The 19,344-nt window shown below is 36.7% G+C and overlaps 1 protein-coding gene across 12 annotated transcripts in view; it reads right to left on the reverse strand.

Annotated features, from left to right (window-relative positions):
• DMD (dystrophin) overlaps window positions 1-19,344 on the reverse strand; it is a 2,170,621-nt gene that overhangs the window by 1,657,433 nt on the left and 493,844 nt on the right. For all 12 annotated transcript variants that reach the window (XM_025439443.3, XM_025439430.3, XM_025439477.3 and 9 more), the window contains one exon: window positions 4,257-4,349. In XM_025439443.3, coding sequence (XP_025295228.1) covers window positions 4,257-4,349 — 93 coding nt within the window. The remainder of the gene's footprint in view (window positions 1-4,256; window positions 4,350-19,344) is intronic.

Raw genomic sequence — 19,344 nt, forward strand, 5'->3', positions numbered from 1 at the left:
CTCCTCAAGTGCTGGTCCCAAAGGTATGCTTCAATTAATGTCCTGCCTGCTCAATTCAACATCTACTTCCCACAGTCCATCCCGTGATGGAAAGGAGTCATGGTGAAGGGGTAGGAGTAAAGACGGGTAGGGATAATTCTTCTACAAAGAAAGGCTGTGTGTGAAGAAGACTAATGCACACAGGATACTAGGTAGGCAGTTTACAGCAAGGTCTTCCGTCAATGTAAAACCCATTTTTCTCCTGCATGATGGGCAAATAATAAGTAAATAAATATTGCAGTGTAAAGTAGCCCTGGATTTGAATATTTCCTTTGACTTAGCCAGCAAAGGTCAGATCTGACCTATGAGAGCACACCATTGTTAACAGGGTATGTTTGTATCTCCAGCTGGTTGTCAGAACCAAACTGACCACCCTAAAAAGGATGGTTTGCACTTAAAAAAGAAGGAAGAAAAAGATGCCAAACACAAACCGTCAACTTCACAACTTTGTTCAAGCTGCTTATTCCTCAATATAGGCATTACTTTTCAGGCTAACAATTTTATGTACATGGAAACTGGAAAAACAGTGATAGGAAAGAGAGGGTAGGCATTCCTGACCTTTTACAAGTTCAAAGAGAAGTCCTCCATGGCACTATTAATAACATAGTATGTGGCACTGGAACAAAAGATTCACATCTTTCCATCTCTTAATGTCATTCTCAATCTGATAGATCTGGAAAATACCTAAGGTTGGCCAGAGTGTCCTTTAATCTCTGCTGAGATTCAAGGGCTTCTTTGACTACTTGATAGGAAGGCAAATATGTACTCTTGGTGAAAATACCTTTTAGGATTCAATGGGTTATGATGAAGAGTACTGAGCAGGAAGAATTTTTTAAGTGTGTTTAGTAGTTTTAAAAGGACCAAGCAGTGTGATAGAAGAGAGATAAGATAAAGAGGCAGAGGCTGAGAAGAGTCTACATCCTTGCAATCACAAGGATATGGTGATTCAAGGACACAGGAGTAAAACAACAGACGACTGTAAGAGAGGTCTCAGACAAGGAAAGACTACAAAAGCATTCCTTCTGATATTCCCAAATGTGAAAGCCCCTCCACATGTTAATTATTAAAAATGAGCAAGCTCACAAACAAATGAAAAAAGTATCAGGGTAGTTTTGAAACTATATTGCAGTGAGTTGAGATGGAGTTGGAAAGGGTTTTGAGAAAACAAGAAAGTGCTTGTCTATGAAATATAGTCTGGATGAAAAATACAATTAAAATTGCCTTCTGGTCTCTGTGCATGCCTAACTTTTCCATCTACACAACTTTAGTGTCTTCTGCAAGATGGGGTCCCTCCATGAACCATTTGTAACCACGCCATAAGACAAATCAATTGATAGTCCATTAGAAACTTCTGCAACAATTTTACAAGGTCCTACATATGTCTGTTGAGTTTAATTATAAAATGACTTGGGTTTTGTGTGTCTTTTTATTTCATTTTTGTAATGCTTCAGTTTTATTATAATTTACAATGAAAAAGAGGGAAAAACTGTTCTTTTCTCAAGACAAAGCAACAGGAGTAAACCAGTTTGGTGAAGGGTCCTGTGTTGGCTTGCTGGTTCCACTTGATACCATTGCTATATGGAAAAAGCCCAGAATTGGGAATCTCAGGTTCATTTGTGGTTCTTATGGTCTATTTTCTGTTGTCATCCACTATGCTGTCCTCTATCTCTTCCCATGTGGCTGTGAATTAGGATTGAGCCTGTTCCGAGTATTTGGAATAAAAAGGTAGGGGAGTCAATTGGGTCAATATGGGGCTCATTTCAACTGCAGAGTTGAATAGGTAACCTCTGGTCTACCCTACTGACTCTGAGCAGGAGCAAAGTACAATTCAAGTTAAGTCAACCCTACTAAATGAAGTAGAGATACTTGCTACAATGAGGATAAACCTCAAATACTATGTTCAGTGAAAGAAACTAGGTATAAAAGAACACTTACTATATCATTTCATTGACATGAAATATCCAAAAAGACAGACATAGGAACAGATAAATGGTTGCCCAGTGCTGGGGTTTGGAGTGGGGAGTGACTATAAAGAGACAAGATTTGTTTTTAGGTTGGTGGAAGTATGCTAAAATTAGATTGTTCTTATGATTATACAACCCTGTAAAAATCCCAAAAGCTTTGACAGATTGGGGGGGGGAAACTGTTCCTTACTCAAAATAATTTGAGAGGCACTGGGCAAGAGAACTAAACCAGTTGATACATTTTGAATTTTATACTTAGAATGGGTGAATTTATGATACATAAATTACATATAAAAATCTGTTTTATAAAGAAATTAATCACTGCTAGTAAAAGACCAGACATCCCAATTTTCCTCCAGATTCTTAAAATATGAGTAGAAAACTCCAAGAAATCAAAATTATTCATATGATACACCTATGGTGACAATGATGTACTACACTGAGTGCTTTACAGATATTCTCTCATTCAATCCTGACAAGAAATATACATGTTAATTATTTTTTTTTCTGTTTTGACAGCAAGAGAGTATAGCCCCAAAAGACATGAACAGAAATCTCACAGAGGAAGACATAGACATGGCCAACATGCATATGAGAAAATGCTCTGCATCACTTGCCATCAGGGAAATACAAATCAAAACTACAATGAGATACCACCTCACACCAGTGAGAATGGGGAAAATTAACAAGGCAGGAAACAACAAATGTTGGAGAGGATGCGGAGAAAAGGGAACCCTCCTACACTGTTGGTGGGAATGTGAACTGGTGCAGCCACTCTGGAAAACTGTGTGGAGGTTCCTCAAACAGTTAAAAATATACCTGCCCTACGACCCAGCAATTGCACTGTTGGGGATTTACCCCAAAGATACAAATGCAATGAAACGCCGGGACACCTGCACCCCGATGTTTCTAGCAGCAATGGCCACGATAGCCAAACTGTGGAAGGAGCCTCGGTGTCCAACGAAAGATGAATGGATAAAGAAGATGTGGTTTATGTATACAATGGAATATTACTCAACTATTAGAAATGACAAATACCCACCATTTGCTTCAACGTGGATGGAACTGGAGGGTATTATGCTGAGTGAAGTAAGTCAGTCGGAGAAGGACAAACATTATATGTTCTCATTCATTTGGGGAATATAAATAATAGTGAAAGGGAAAACAAGGGAAGGGAGAAGAAATGTGTGGGAAATATCAGAAAGGGAGACAGAACGTAAAGACTGCTAACTCTGGGAAACGAACTAGGGGTGGTAGAAGGGGAGGAGGGCGGGGGGTGGGAGTGAATGGGTGACGGGCACTGGGCGTTATTCTGTATGTTAGTAAATTGAACACCAATAAAAAAAAAAAAAAAAAAAAAAAGAGAGTATAGCCCCAAAAGGGATTTCATTATACCCAATGTCAGTATAAGATGGTAAATGGGGGAGTTGAAATTTAAGTTCATGTTGGTCTGACTGAAAAAATGCATACTCTTAACTAAAACCAAATGACCTTTGATCTGTTTTGCAGAGGTCCAACATATATATACACATTCAGAAAACCTTTTGCTGAGTGTTCAGAAAAAAAATGCAATTCCCAAATCAGATTATGAAGTTAATTTGTATGTATAACATATATATATAGATAATCATATCCCACTAATCTTTTTTTTTTAATTTATGATAGTCACACAGAGAGAGAGAGAGAGAGAGGCAGAGACACACAGGCAGAGGGAGAAGCAGGCTCCATGCACCGGGAGCCCGACGTGGGATTCGATCCCGGGTCTCCAGGATCGTGCCCTGGGCCAAAGGCAGGCACCAAACCGCTGCGCCACCCAGGGATCCCCCACTAATCTTTTACTGGCATTAATTTATATTGAGAATACAAAAAATTCACAGTCTCATTCATTTGGTAGTGATTAACAGTTTATTGCAAAACTGTAGATTCATGCATAGGTGGGTTATAAAAGACATATATTTGAGAAAAAATAGTCTTATTAACCTATTGATGAGATTGGTCTTTTTTGTCTCATCTCCACACATTGAAGTAAAATTTAGAAAAATATTCCTGCAAATGTTCTAGAATCTGTTTTATAATCTGCTGATCCATCCCATCTCAAATGACGTCAGTCGTGCCCATTTAAAAGGCAGTGCTATGGAGATGGGCTTTGTATTGCCAGAGGTATATATGTCTGTTTTGCAGGTCAAGAATAAAAATGAAAGGAAGAATCAGAAACATTTTTCACAACAAGAAAACATTCATCAGGATTCTTACCTGCCAGTGGAGGATTATATTCCAAATCAAACCAAGAGTCAGTTTGTGATTTCCATCTACTATGTCAGTACTTCCAATGTTCACTAAATCAACCTGTTAAAGATAAAGGGAAAACATTTAAAGGAAAGAGACAAAATGTCCATTTGGGAAGAAAACAAAATTGCATTTAGCTATTTTCAGAGCCTAAACAGTATTACAGCTTTTAAAAAATAATCTAAAAATGAAACAAAATGCATTTGTAAATGCACTCTCTTTAACAAACAAGTGCCCCTGAACACATTTGCAAAGAGATAGGAAATGAATGTACTTTTAGTATATAAACAGATGACTGCAGATTAAAGAGGCCAATCAGAATATCTTCAAATAAAATGTATAACAATGATAACTCATAAAGGATGCCTAAAATTAAGATGTGCTTCCTAATACAAAATTGAAACTCAATAAAAAGAAATTTCCTCAGTCCTTTAATCTTGCTCAAAAGAGTGCTATTACAATTAGGGGTGACTGCATTTGACTAAAATGGCCTTGCTTTAGAAACAGATATTAGAACTCTAATAAATAATGGAGCCCTCTTCGCTTTAAGTTTGGGGATCAAAATCTGGCAGGCTATTTTTTTTTTAAGGATAATTCTATCTCCTGTCCTTTATGTTCCTAATATTTTTAGGTGGAGTCAGAATAAACATAAGCATCAGGCAAATAAAATAGGTGAATGAAGAGATGTTCAACATTATTAGCCATTAGGAAAAAGCAAATTATAACCACAATGAGCTAGCACTATGCACTTATCATAATGGCTAAAATTTTTAAATAGTGACAACATCAAATGCCAGTGAGGATATGGACAAACTGGATCACTCACGCATTGCTGGGGAAAATGTAAATAGTACAGACCAGAGTGCCTGGAAAACATTTTGGTCCTTTCTTGCAAAACTTAGCATGGGGGATGCGTGGGTGGCTCAGCGACTGGGCATCTGCCTTTGGCTCAGGGTGTGGTCTCAGAGTTTCGGGATCAAGTCCTACATTGGGCTCCCCTCGAGGAGCCTGCTTCTCCCTCTGCCTATGTCTCTGCCTCTCTCTGTGTGTGTCTCTCATGAATAAATAAATAAATAAGTCTTTAAAAAAAAAACTCAACATGGGCTTAGCATACAATCCAGCAACTGGGCTCTTGGGCATTTATCCCAAAGCAATGAAAACTTATATTTTTACAAAACCCTATGTGTACATGTTCATATCAGCTTTATTTGTAATGGTCAAACACAGCCATCTGGGAGAACAGCCCAGTTGTTCTTCAGGGGTGAAGGGTTAAACAAGCTGTAGTACATCCGTACCATGGAATCCCACTCTGCAATGAAAATAAACTGTTGATAAATGCAGCAACTTGGGTAAATCTCATAGGAATTATGCTGAGTTGAAAAAACAAGGCAAATCTCAAAGGGTTTCAGATACAATGATTAACTATAACGGTTTTGAATACACAAAGTTAAAGCAATTGATACCAGAGATCAGGGTGAGGGAGTGGGGTAGGTGGATGTGGTTCTAAAATGGCATAGTGGTGGATCCTTGTGGTGATGAATCTGTTCTGCATTTTGTCTGTGATGGTAGAGACACACATGCACAGATGTGAAAATGTACAGAGTTTAAAGCACCTGTCCATGCATACTTGAGTGCAAGTAAAACTCAAGAAATATGAATACTAAAATAAATAAATAAATAAATAAATAAATAAATAAATAAATAAATAATAAATACTATTGGTGGCTTGTATCAATGTTGATATGTGTAGTGATATCATTGTACAATTTTACAGTATACCACCATTGGGGTAAAGCTTGGCTACAGGAACACAGGATCTCTCTGTATTATTTCTTACAACTATATGTGAATTTGCAATTATCTCAAAATAAAAAGATTAACTAAGAAATGGACATCCAGGGATACTTTAAAAGGAGAAAATATCACAGTAAATAGGCAACTTCAGATTAAGGTCTGTAGAGTGGATGTGAAACTGTCAGAGCAGGAGTGAGGGTTAAGAAGTAACTCATATTTCTTTCCCAATTTACCATTCTTGGCTCACTGATCCTTTTGGTTGAATTTCTTTTGGCTGCCTCCAGGATCCTACCATTTTTTCTTATCCTAAGGGCAGCAACCTGAGAGACTTGCCTAATCCTCATCTTCCCATGGATATGTTCTCTAAATAGCCAAGAGTCATTTTAATTAAACCTTTCATTTTCTAAGGCTCCAAACCCTTACTGGTCTACATGTCACTCCAACCTGTCTTTTCCATTAGTTTCTTCCTTCAGTAAGAAGGGTCCACCATTCTATCACTCAATGATAAATTATATTCCTTATCATTCATCTAAATTTTCTAGATGTTATTAATCACAACTTGAAAATATGAAGCTGTCTGGGAAATCAAGGTGAAAACAATAAAAAGGCTACCATTTGGTATAATTGTTAAATCACTCCCAATTATGCCTTCTATAAAGTTACTTACAGGTCCAATGGATAATCAAATATTCAAATTTATTTTTGTATCCCAACTATATAAACATTATTGGTGTAATGGCTTAAAACAAATAAAGAATACAGAAAAGAATGTAGAATCACTTGAATAAGGATAGACGATCAAAGTATAAGTCCATAGTTTAATTCCAAATATATTTTATAGTAGAGGATATTACTGAGCTATGCAATAGATTAGATGTGAGGATTGGTACCACATGGACTTCACAGCGGAGTCAGCCTGAAGTAGTATGTAAATGGACATTTCACTAAGGTTCAGCTGAGGAGTGGATAAATGGAAGTCCTGAAAACTAGTTAACATGAAGACTTTGACTTTCTTGGATAGAGCAAAGTCAAAGTGATACTGCCATTATAAGATATTACATGTTGACGATGGTGGAAGAGTAGGGGTCCTCAACTCACCTGGCCCCACAAACACCTAAATAATTTTCAAAACATCCTGAACACCTATGAATTCGACCTGAGATTTTAAGAGAGGACAGCTGGAATGCTACAGAGAGAAAAGTTTTTGCCTCTAACAAGGTGGGAAGGTGGGGGGTAAAAAAAGAATAAAATGGGGGAGGGGAGCCACCAGTAGCCAGGTTAAAGCGGAGCGGGGAGAGCCTCCAGGGCAGGAAAGCTGAGCCCTGGAGAAGTGGGAACTTTAAAAGTCCGCACCAGAGTTTTCCCTGACAGAAAAGTGCTTAGCAGGGAAATTGGGCAGAATCACAGAAGGGACAATGAAGCCTCAAGATTCCCAGAGTCACTAAAAGAGGAGGGGCTTGCAGGGGAAAGCTCACCGCAAACCGGGGTCCCTTAAAGGTAAAGGGCTGGAGAACTGCAACCCTCCGGGGCATTTGGGAGAAGCCAGTTGGTTAGGCAGGCTGGCTCCGGAGGGAGGTGGCTGTACCCTGTTCCCTTTGGGAGAGATGGTCCCTGTAGGCACAGGTCCAGCAGCACTGGCCCCAGATCCCAGGGTGCCCAAGTGGACAAAGCTGTCGATCCTGCATTCCCCCCAGGACAGGAGGAAACAAGGAGGGTGCAGGACAGCAAGAACTTTCCTGGCACCCCACAAGCTGTGCAGATCAGTGCACCCATGCTGGCCCTGGGAGCATCTAGGCCAGTGAGGACCGGGAGACTGCTTTAGTTACTCACCGGGAGCTCGACTCCAGATCTGGAAATCTAGCCGTGGCCTGCGTTGCTTTTCCTCCTTGTATCACTCTGTGCCTTGTATCACTCTGAGGCAGGGCCGCCAGGGAATAAAGGCCTCATGGGGTAAACAGCTCCCACTGAGCCCGGCACCCAGCAGGGGGCGGGGCATCTCGGCCCAGGCCCTGAGAACCCGCACAGCCGACCCTCCCCCAGAAGACCAGCTGGAAGAACAGGGTAAGAACAAGTTCTTGACCAAGAAGTGCTGGAAAGTTACAGGACTGAGGGAAAATAGTATATAGAACTAGAGAGTCCTTTTTTACTTTTTTTTCTTTTTCCATTATGACTCATTTTTATATCAGATTTAAAATTTCCAATATTTTTTCTCTTTTCCCACCTTAACTACAATATATTACCAGCTCTTCATTTTCAAGTTTTTTCCTTTTTGACTTACATATTTCTACAATGACATGTCTTAGATATATTTTTCACTTCTGGATTCCCTTCAATGTATTCTATTTAATTTTGGTAGATATACGGCATATGGGCTTTTGTTTTTTGTTTTTTTCTGCCTCATTTTGTTTTACAGTGGTGGAAGTTAGTACCTTCTAAAACACGACCAGCATACACCTGAAACCAAGTGGAACACCCTGTTGGCATTCTGTGAGATTAAATTCTCTCTTCCTCCCATTCTTTCCTCCTCTTTTATCTTGTTTATGTTTTGGTGGTCAATGTTGGGGCTTTATATAAGTATTTCTGGTTTATATAAATTTGGGGTTAAGCATCTGCTAACATACAGAACAAAATACACTCAGAACCAAGAAGATCACCCTCTAGGACCCCTCAGGTAGACTATATTCTCTCTCCACTACCATTTCCTCACCACCACCATCCCCCCCCTTTTATTTCTCTTTTTCCTCTTTTCTTTACTTTTTTTTTCTTTTTCTTTTTTCTTCTTCTTTGTTTTTGGCTTTTTATTTTTACTACTTTGTTTTAAAATCTGTTTTTCACTTTAGTGGTCCTTTTATTTTGTTCTGTTCTTCTTTTTCTTTTATTTTCTGGTCTCTAACCTCTTCAGAATCATCTAGGGTATATTTTACTTGGGTCGTGGTTGATATTTTTGACTCAGCCCGCCTAAACAGCCTCTCTGCACTGGACAAAATGACTAGAAGGAAGAATTCACCAGAAAAGAAAGAACCAGAAACAGTACTCTCTGCCACAGAGTTACAGAATTTGGATTTTAATATGATGTCAGAAATTCAATTCAGAAGTACAATTATAAAGTTATTGGTGGCTCTGGAAAAAAACATAAAGGACTCTAGAGACTTTGTTACAGCAGAATTGAGATCTCATCAGGCCAAAATTAAAAATAGATTAAATGAGATGCAATCCAAACTGGATGTTTTAACTGCTAGGGTTAATGAGGTGGAAGAGAGAGTGAGTGACATAGACAACAAACTGATGGTAAGGAAGGAAGCTGAGGAAAAAGAGAAAAACAATTAAAACCCCTTGAGAAAGGCTTAAGGAAATAAATGATAGCTTGAGAAGGAAGAATATACATCTAATTGGGATTCCAGAAGAGACTGAGAGAGAGAGAGGACTACAAAGGATATTTGAACAAATCATAGCTGAGAACTTCTCAAATCTGGGGAAGGAAACAGACATTTAGATCCAAGAGACTGAGAGGACCCCTAAAAAATCAATAAAAACCATTCAATACCTCGACATTTAATAGTGAAACTTGCAAATTTCAAAGATAAAGAGAAAATTCTTGAAGCAGTGCAAGACAAGAGATTCTTAACTTTAATGGGGAGAAATACCAGATTAACACAGACCTCTCCACAGCGACCTGGCAGGCCAGAAAGGGCTGGCAGGATATATTCAGGGTACTAAATGAGAAGAACATGCAGCCAAGAATACTTTATCCAGCAAGGCTCTCATTCAGAATAGAAGGAGAGATAAAGAGCTTCCAAGATAGGCAGAAACTGAAAGAATATGTGACCACCAAACAGGCTCTGCAAGAAATATTAAAGGGAACCCTGTAAAAGAAAGGAAGCCCAAAGACACAATCCACAAAAACAGGAACTGAATAGGTAATTCGATGACACTAAATTCATATCTTTCAATAGTTACTCTGAATGTGAATGGGTCAAATGACCCCATCAAAAGACACAGGGTTTCAGACTGTATAAAAAAGCAAGACCCATCTATTTGCTGTCTACAAGAGACATTTGAGACCTAAGGACACCTCCAGCCTGAAAATGAAGGGGTGGAGAACCATTTACCATTCAAATGGTCCTCAAAAAAAAGCTGGAGTAGCAATCCTCATGTCATATAAGTTAAAGTTTATCACAAAGACTGTAGTAAGGGATGAAGAGAAACACCATATCACACTTGAAGGGTCTATCCAGCAAGAAGACCTAACAATCATGAATATTTATGCCCCTAATGTGGGAGCTGCCAAGTATATCAATCAATTAATAAAGTAGAGATAGATAAATAATACACTAATAGTAGGAGAGTTCAACATGGCACTTTCAGCAAATGACAGGTACTTCTAAGCAGAACATCACCAAATAAACAAGGCCCTTAAATGATACACTGGACCAAATAGATTTCACAGATATACACAGAACTTTCCATCTGAATGCAACTGAATACACATTCTTCTCAAGTGAACATGGAACTTTCTCCAGAATAGACCACACACTGGGTCACAAATCAGGTCTCAAACAATACCAAAAGATTAAGATCGTCCCCTGCATATTCTCAGACCACAATACTTTGAAACTAGAATTCAATCACAAGAACAAATTTGGAAGAAACTCAAACAAATGAAGGTTAAAGAGCATCCTACTAAAAGATGAATGGGTCAACCAGGAAATTAAGGAAGAATTAAAAAGATTCATGGAAACTAATGAAAATGAAGATGCAACTGTTAAAAATCTTTGGGATTCAGCAAAAGCCGTCTTAAGAGGGAAATATATTGCAATACAAGCCTCTTGAAAAATTGGAAAAAACTCAAATATACAAGCTAACCTCACATCTAAATGAATTGGAGAAACAACAGCAAGTAAAACCTACACCAAGCAGAAGAAGAGAGGTAATAAAGATTCGAACAGAACTCAATGAAATAGAGACTAGAAGTACTGTAGAACAGATCAATAAAACCAGGAGTTGGTTCTTCAAAAGAATTAATAAGATAGGTAAACCATTAGCCAACCTTATTAAAAACAAAAGAGAAAAGACTCTAATAAATTCACAAATGAAAGAGGAAAGGTCACAACCAATACGAAGGAAATACAAACGATTTTTAAAACATATTAGGAGCAGCGATATGCCAACAAATTAGGCAATGTAGAAGAAATGGATGCATTTCAGGAAAGCCACAAATTACCAAAACTGTAACAGGAAGAAACAGAAACCTGAAAAGGTCAATAACCAGCAAAGAAATTGAAGTGGTCATCAAAAACCTCCCAAGACACAAAAGTCCAGGGCCAGATGGCTTCCCAGGGGAATTCTATCAAACGTTTGAAGAAGAAACAATACCTATTCTACTAACGCTGTTTTGAAGGATAGAAAGGGATGGAATACTTCCAAACTTGCTTTATGAGGCCAGCATTACCTTGATTCCAAAATCAGACAAAGACCCCACCAAAAAGGAGAATTTATAGATCAATATCCCTGATGAACACACATGCAAAAATTCTCAACAAGATACTAGCCAATAGGATCAAGCAGTAAATGAAGATTATTTACCATGACCAAGTAGGATTTATCCCCAGGATGCAAGGGTGGTTCAACACTTGTAAAACAATCAGTGTGATAGATCACATCAACAAGAGAAAAAACAAGAACCATATTGTCCTCTCAATAGATGCAGAGAAAGCATTTGACAAAATATTCAATATTGATTGAATCTGTGAAGGAAGGAACATGAAGGCTGGAAGAAAGAATGTGGCAGGTGGAGGCCTGCCATGAAGATCCCACATGCCTAAAGATATGGGGATAGAGTAAAGGATATTGCCTGATTGAGAATTAGAAGTATTGGGCTCAGGGACAATGTGGCATGGGGTGAAATTGTTAAACAATCTGGGACAGGATTATGAAGAATACTTGAATCTCAATTCATATAAGGAACTGACTTATAGGGAGGAGTTAATGAAGTAGAGAGGCAATAGTAGCAGAAAAGTTGTGCAGATGTTGGCTAACTGTTACAGGCCCTAAAAAAGATAGCATGGGGGGGATCCCTGGGTGGCTCAGCAGTTTGGCACCTGCCTTTGGCCCAGGGTGCAATCCTGGAGTCCCGGGATCGAGTCCCGTGTTGGGCTCCCGGCATGGGGCCTGCTTCTCCCTCTGCTTGTGTCTCCGCCTCTCTCTCTCTCTCTCTCTCTCTCTCTCTCTCTCTGTGTGTGTGTGTGTGTGTCTATCATGAATAAATAAATAAATCTTAAAAAAAGATAGCATAGATCAATTATAGATGTCTTAAACTAATACAAGGAAGCTTAAATTTTTCTCAGGGACAACCACCTTTTTCCCAATTCTGAGCTCTAACAAATGTGCATTTTATAATAACATACTACATCTTTAATTACAACTTGACAAGTAACATGGTGATAACCATAGAGCCATTTCCGTTGTCAGCTTTCAGTAAACAGAAGAGCAGAGTATTAAATCTTAGTTTCATGCAGTCTATAGAAAGTTACAATGATGCAATCCAATTTATGTAACTTTGTTGATTTAAAATTATATTTTGTTAGTTTACTTTTTTTATTGCCAGTATCAATCACTATATCATCAGGTCCTACTATGGCACGGACCACCTCTGTTTCACTGGTGGTCCTTGCCCTGGAGCATAATGAGTGAGTACCATGGTTTATAAATGGTGTTTCACTCATATATTCTCTATTTTGTATGCCTTAGGAGGTGGCTTTTAGCACACTGCAATTAGTACCAGTCATCATTCCTTTCTAAAGTTCCAAACTTGATCAAGTCAAGCTGCCATAAGGGGGTATTTTGACATCCTGTAGTTGGGTTGTAAGAAACACAACCATAACCATTTTTTGAGTATCAAACTATAGGCAAATATTTGAGCTGTTTTTTATTTATGTGTGTGTATATATATATAGTCTACTTTTGTTCATTTTAGAAATATTTTATTGCTTTATATATAGTCACATGAATATATTTTACACAAATGCATGAGATCTCATACATGCATCTCTCCCAACTTTCTTGAAGCAAGCTCTTTTCCATTTTGTTTGCCTCTATTTCTTTCCCTGACTTCTTTCCTAATCTGGCCTAAAAAAAAAGTTTCATATTCTTCTCCTATTCATATGATCACTGCATGTGGCACAAATCTATAGGGTTTTATATTCTACCAAAATGGCATATTATTCAGATTCTATTCATTATTGCTTTTACCAAACAATAATCCATTTTATTCATTCATTTTAATGGCTGCATAATAGTTAATAGTTTGGTTGTATCCTAGAGTATTTAGCCAGTCCCATGTTAGTGGACATTCATTTTGTTTCTATACTTGTAATATTTGTTTTGTTTTAATTTGCTACTTTATATAATATTGCAATGGACAACTTGTATATACATCCCCAGATAACTGATGTTTTTATTGTTATAATAGCTATTCCCAGGAATGTATTTACTAGACCAAATGTATACATATTTTTTTAATTTTGGTAGGTTTTTCTTTATAAAAAGGTTTTAGCATGTCTTTTAACCAGTGATGTATATGAATAGGCTCCTCTCTTACCGGCAATAGATGTTTTTGCCTTTTCATTTTGCCTGTCTGATGAGCGAAAAGATAATGCCTTGTTAATTTATTTCCATGATTCCCAGTACATTTGGAATATCTTTTTGTATGACTGATTATTTCAATTTCATCTGTAAACTGTTAATATGGCTTATTCATTTTCTATAGGTTAGTTTTCTTTTCCTTCTTAATTTTAAGAGCTCTTTGCTACTAATAGATAACATTTATTGAGTACTTACCACATTTAAGATATGGTTTAATCAATTTTATATAGTTCAACAATTTAATTTTATATTCATATTCATGAGTGAGATTGTCTTATACATTTATTATTTTATTTTATGTTTATTGACTGTTAGTACTATGGTTATTCTGACATCACAAAAGGAATTGCAGGGTTTTATCTTCTTATATGCTTTGGAATACCTTAAAATATAGGAATTACTTATTCTTTCAGGATTAGGTTAAATTCATATGTGAAGAATCCTGGCATATATTTCCATGGTAGATCTCTAATACTTACCAGTGTTTTCAGAGGTAATTAGTCTAGTTTAATTTTCTGCTACTCTTATGTCAATTTTAGTAATTTGCATTGTTCTAGGAAATCATCCATGTCCCAGATTTTTCAAAATTAGCTTCACAGAATTGCTTGTAGTATTCTCTCAGTTTCTTCTGAATCTGTGGTTACACATCCTTTCTCATTACTAATCTCTTCTACTTTTCATTCTCTTCTTATTTTCTTTTGTTAGGATTAGAAGAGATTTATCTCTTTTGTTGATCTATTCAAAGAGCTAGCTTTTGAATGCAATCCCACCTATATTTTTCAGTCTTTTATTTTGAATTTACTTTTCATTATTGTTTTTCTTCTTATAATCTCTTAAGATATATACCTATTTTGTCTCTATCTTTAAAAAACATTAAGCCTATAAGGTTCTCCCTGAATACACCTTTCACTGTACGCATATCATCATCACAGTAAAAGTATGAGATAGTTACTATTTTATATACATTTTACCTAGAGGAAAACAGAATGTCAAAGGTACATGAAGCTTTCACAAGATCAGATTTAAAACCAAGTCTGGATAGGAGAGATAATTCCTTAATTAAATCTAGAGAATTCTTCATGAAGTGCTTTAATAGGCTGTCTCTAAATTAATAAATATTGCACACCACCACGTAGACAAGGAATATTATTTGTTTGGGTTGTGTTTTGTCTCTTGCTGTACAACTCTTCTTCAAATTACCATGGACTATAAGAAATTCATAGTCACTAAGGCTCTAGAAGAGGGAGGGGTATTTTGTTGCCGAAAACGTACTGTTCATGGTCTTGTTAATATTGAATGCTAATATCGACAGTCTATCCCATTTTGACTCTAAATTCTCATATGCTTGGTGTTTTTATAATGCCATATTTCCTATGTAGCTATGAATGAGGTCCTTATTAAAAAAATTATTACTTGCTACTCTTAAATAATCACATGCACAATGGCTTCTTTTAAATATCTTTCTAATATCTGCCTTGGAGTTATATCTTTCAAGGATTCTCAGTCCAATTTCTAACTAACTATGGAAAGGAAAAACAAAAACTGAAATATGTTAAGATATGTGTTAAATGAATAATTGTGTGTCTGTCTAGTAAGCAAAACAAAAAAACATTTATATAACATATATGATAATATATGGACCCTGCGTGTGTGTGTGTGTGTGTGTGTGTGTGTGTGTGTGCATTGTAACAAGCACTAGATAGCAGGTAATTCAATGTTGAAGTCACATAAGACACCCAAAGTTATGTTTTCCTGTTCAGCAGAATGAAAGCATCTGATACTAAATGAATAAGTGTGAAAATTGATATTGTGTGCGAAAATTAAATAGCATGCATTGAATTTTTGCAGACAAAAGTTCACCTACACATGAAAATTGGACTTATGAGTTCCTACAAACAGGCTTTAGACTTCACTCACAAAGTAACATTACATTCTGGCTCAGAGTTTTACAACAATCTCTGTGCAAGATGCTTTATTCAAACAATTTTAAAGGATAGAAAATTCTCACCATTTGACTTGCCATAATGGAATCTTCTTATGGCTCTAATAGAATATTTAAATGTGAACTCTTGGGACAATATCCCCTGAGTCAGAATGCAAAAAAAAAAAGCATGTAGGAAACCTAATGAATTAGCTTTTGAAATATAGTAGTCTATTGTTGTCATGTGAGGACACAGACTAGAGGGAATCTCTTTTTTGTGACCACACCAGTACTTTGACTAAAGTACTTTATTTTGTACAAAAATATCTAGTTAGTAATTCTAAGGTTAATATATAAGTATTTCACAAATCAAAACCACAATGAGATACCACCTCACACTTGTCAGAATGGCTAAAATTAACAAGTCTAGAACCCACAGATGTTGATGAGGATGCAGAGAAAAAGGAACCCTCTTACATTGTTGGTGGGGATGCAAGCTGATGCAGCCACTCTGGAAAACGGTATGGAGGGTCCTCCAGAAGTTAAAAATAGAGCTACCCTATGACCCAGGAATTGCACTACTGGGTATTTATCCAGAAGGATACAAACAAAGTGATTCAAAAGGGCACATGTACCCCAATGTTTATAGCAGCCATGTCCACAATAGCCAAACTATGGAAAGAACCCAGATGTCTATTGACAGATGAATGGATCAAGAAGATGTGAGATAGATAGATGATAGATAGATAGATAGATAGATAGATAGAAATGAATATTCCTCAGCCATCAAAAAGAATGAAACTTTACTATTTGCAACAATGGGGATGGAACTAGAGAGTATTATGTTAAGTGAAATAAGTCATTGAGAGAAAGATAAATATCATGATTTCACTCGTATGTAGAATTTAAGAAACAAAACAGATGAACATAAGGGAAAAGAGGGAAAAATAAAGAAGAAAATCAGAGAGGGAGGCAAACCATGAGAGACTCTTAACTCTAGGAGAGAAACTGAGGGTTGCTGGAGGGCAGGTGTATGGGGGTATGGGGTAATGGGGTGATGTGCATTAAGGAGGATAGGCGAAGTAATGAGCACTGGGTGTTCTATGCAACTGATGAATCAATGAACTCTACCTCTGAAACTAATATATATGTTAATTAATTGATTTTAAATAAAGTAAAAAATAAATATGATGCTTAGCATCTGCAAATATATATATATGTATATATATATATGCACACACACATATTATTTACCATATATCTCTGAAATAGTATTTTAGAGAGCACTGTTACTTCTTAGTGCTCTACCTCCTAAATGAGTGTGCTAACCACTGGGCTATGAGGAGCAATTCTTTTTCATTGTTTATTCAAGAAAGCAATGTTTGTTTTATCCCAGGTTTTATTTTACAACAGGTTCCTTCAGGGCATAGATGCAATCTAGCATTGTCAATAACACTTTCTACAAGCCAAATTTATATATCCCATGGCAGTTATAGTAAAAGGATTTATATATATTATATTGATATATTTAAGATTTAAGAATACTGAAGAAAATCATAAGATTTAAAGCAAATCTGAAATACGATGGTTTAGTGAAAGGAGATTACTGATCTGGGCCAGTTTATATTATTTTTAATTAGCTTTACAGAAAGAGGAATAGCAGAATGTGTTCATTGAACTTGAAATGCTACACACTGACTTTAGAATGAGGAACATTTGACATAAAAATAATCGCAGTAGCCTGGTCAAGTATAAAAATGGAAGTTCTTAAGACAGAGCAGAAGGAAGAAAAAACATGAATAACAGCAAGGGAGTGATATTCCTATGATAAAGCTCTTATGAATTTCTTCACGCTTTTTAAACTTTTGCAGTAGCAGGGAGATGGATAAACTTTCCCACTTTTAGTTTGTAAATCATTTAAGCATTTACAGTTCTAACTTGGAAGTTGTAGAGTTATCTCATTTAACATGGAAACCACCATCTCTTCTATGAACAATATCTGCCACTTGCCTTTTTAGACAACCACCCAGGACATTTCACAGCTCTAGGCACTAATGAAAACACATCCTGTATCATTCACCCAAATGAAATTAGGTTAGGGCAGGAGGTTCCTCACATGGGTTTCAAAGGATATGGTTCTTTAAGACATTTCAGGTTTAAGGATTTACACTGAGCAAAAGTCACTTTAGTTCCTTGATATGCAGAATACAATCTGAATACTTTTTGTATTAGGGAAGGGGTAGGGGACAAAGGTAAGCCATCCTTTTTTCTTCATCAGCCTTAATACGTGAGTTTAACCAAAAAATGCTGTAAATTAAATCTTATGACTTTACATAGAATGACAAGAATTCAAAAGGAACCATGAAATGTCATCATTAAAAGTTGGATGATTTCCTTAACCAGAATCTTAAACAGTGACTAACAATTAAGAAAATACCATGCATTGGAATTTATCATATAAAGATCCCTCCTGATGCTTAGACCTTATGCAGATGCTTCTACCTTCTATTTATTTCTTTTTTTATACTCTTACATTTCTTTCTGACAAATTGTTCACAACTGAGAATTCCATTCCAGCATTCTAGATAAATAAGATTTGCTTTTAAAATGTGTTAAGCCGCCGGGACCTCTGCACCCCGATGTTTATAGCAGCAATGTCCACAATAGCCAAACTATGGAAGGAGCCTCAGTGTCCATCGAAAGATGAATGGATAAAGAAGATGTGGTCTAGGTATACAATGGAATATTACTCAGCCATTAGAAACGACAAATACCCACCATTTGCTTCGATGTGGATGGAACTGGAGGGTATTATGCTGAGTGAAATAAGTCAATCGGAGAAGGACAAACATTATATGGCCTCATTCATTTGGGGAATATAAAAAATAGTGAAAGGGAATAAAGGGGAAAGGAGAAAAAATGAGTGGGAAATATCAGAAAGGGAGACAGAACATGAGAGACTCCTAACTCTGGGAAACGAACAAGGGGTGGTAGAAAGGGAGGTAGGTGGGGGGTGAGGGTGACTGGGTGACAGGCACTGAGGGGGGCACTTGATGGGGTGAGCACTGGGTGTTATTCTATATGTTCGCAAATTGAACACCAATAAAAATTAATAAAATAATAAAATAAAATGTGTTAAGCACTTTTTCTAAAACATCGGCTATTGTGCGGTCAAGCTAAAGAGACTTCTCCATATTCAAGAGAAATTCCTCAAGTATTTATGTAATACTTCCAAATATAATGCATTTAAATGATCAAAAATGCAGGAAAAGCAGTTTTGCTGTCCTGCAGCATGTACTTTTATACTGTCTTTAAAATTCATGTAAAATTTTAAGACTTCTACACATAAATCATACTTATTTTCTTCCATTGAGAAACATATATACTGAATCTTTCATAATTGGATGATTAATAGTTCAATATACACAACCTTAAGAGTGGGCTGCATTGGCTCTTGTGGACTTGGATCTCCACTTGGCAGGTTTTCTTTATTCCCTGTTATATCTCTATCTTCCAAAGAGTATTTTCAAAAATTTTATAGAAATATAGAAGTTTATACTAGATAATACCTTTTAGCATCACATTTTGATCTAGAATACATCCTAAGACTTAGTTCTGGGTACAGTACCTGCTATGAAGATACTATCCTTACTTTCAGTGATTAACACATATTTAGTCATTTGTTAAATATTTTTGATC

The sequence above is a fragment of the Canis lupus genome, chromosome X (assembly GCF_003254725.2).
Source record: "Canis lupus dingo isolate Sandy chromosome X, ASM325472v2, whole genome shotgun sequence".
NCBI lineage: Eukaryota > Metazoa > Chordata > Mammalia > Carnivora > Canidae > Canis > Canis lupus.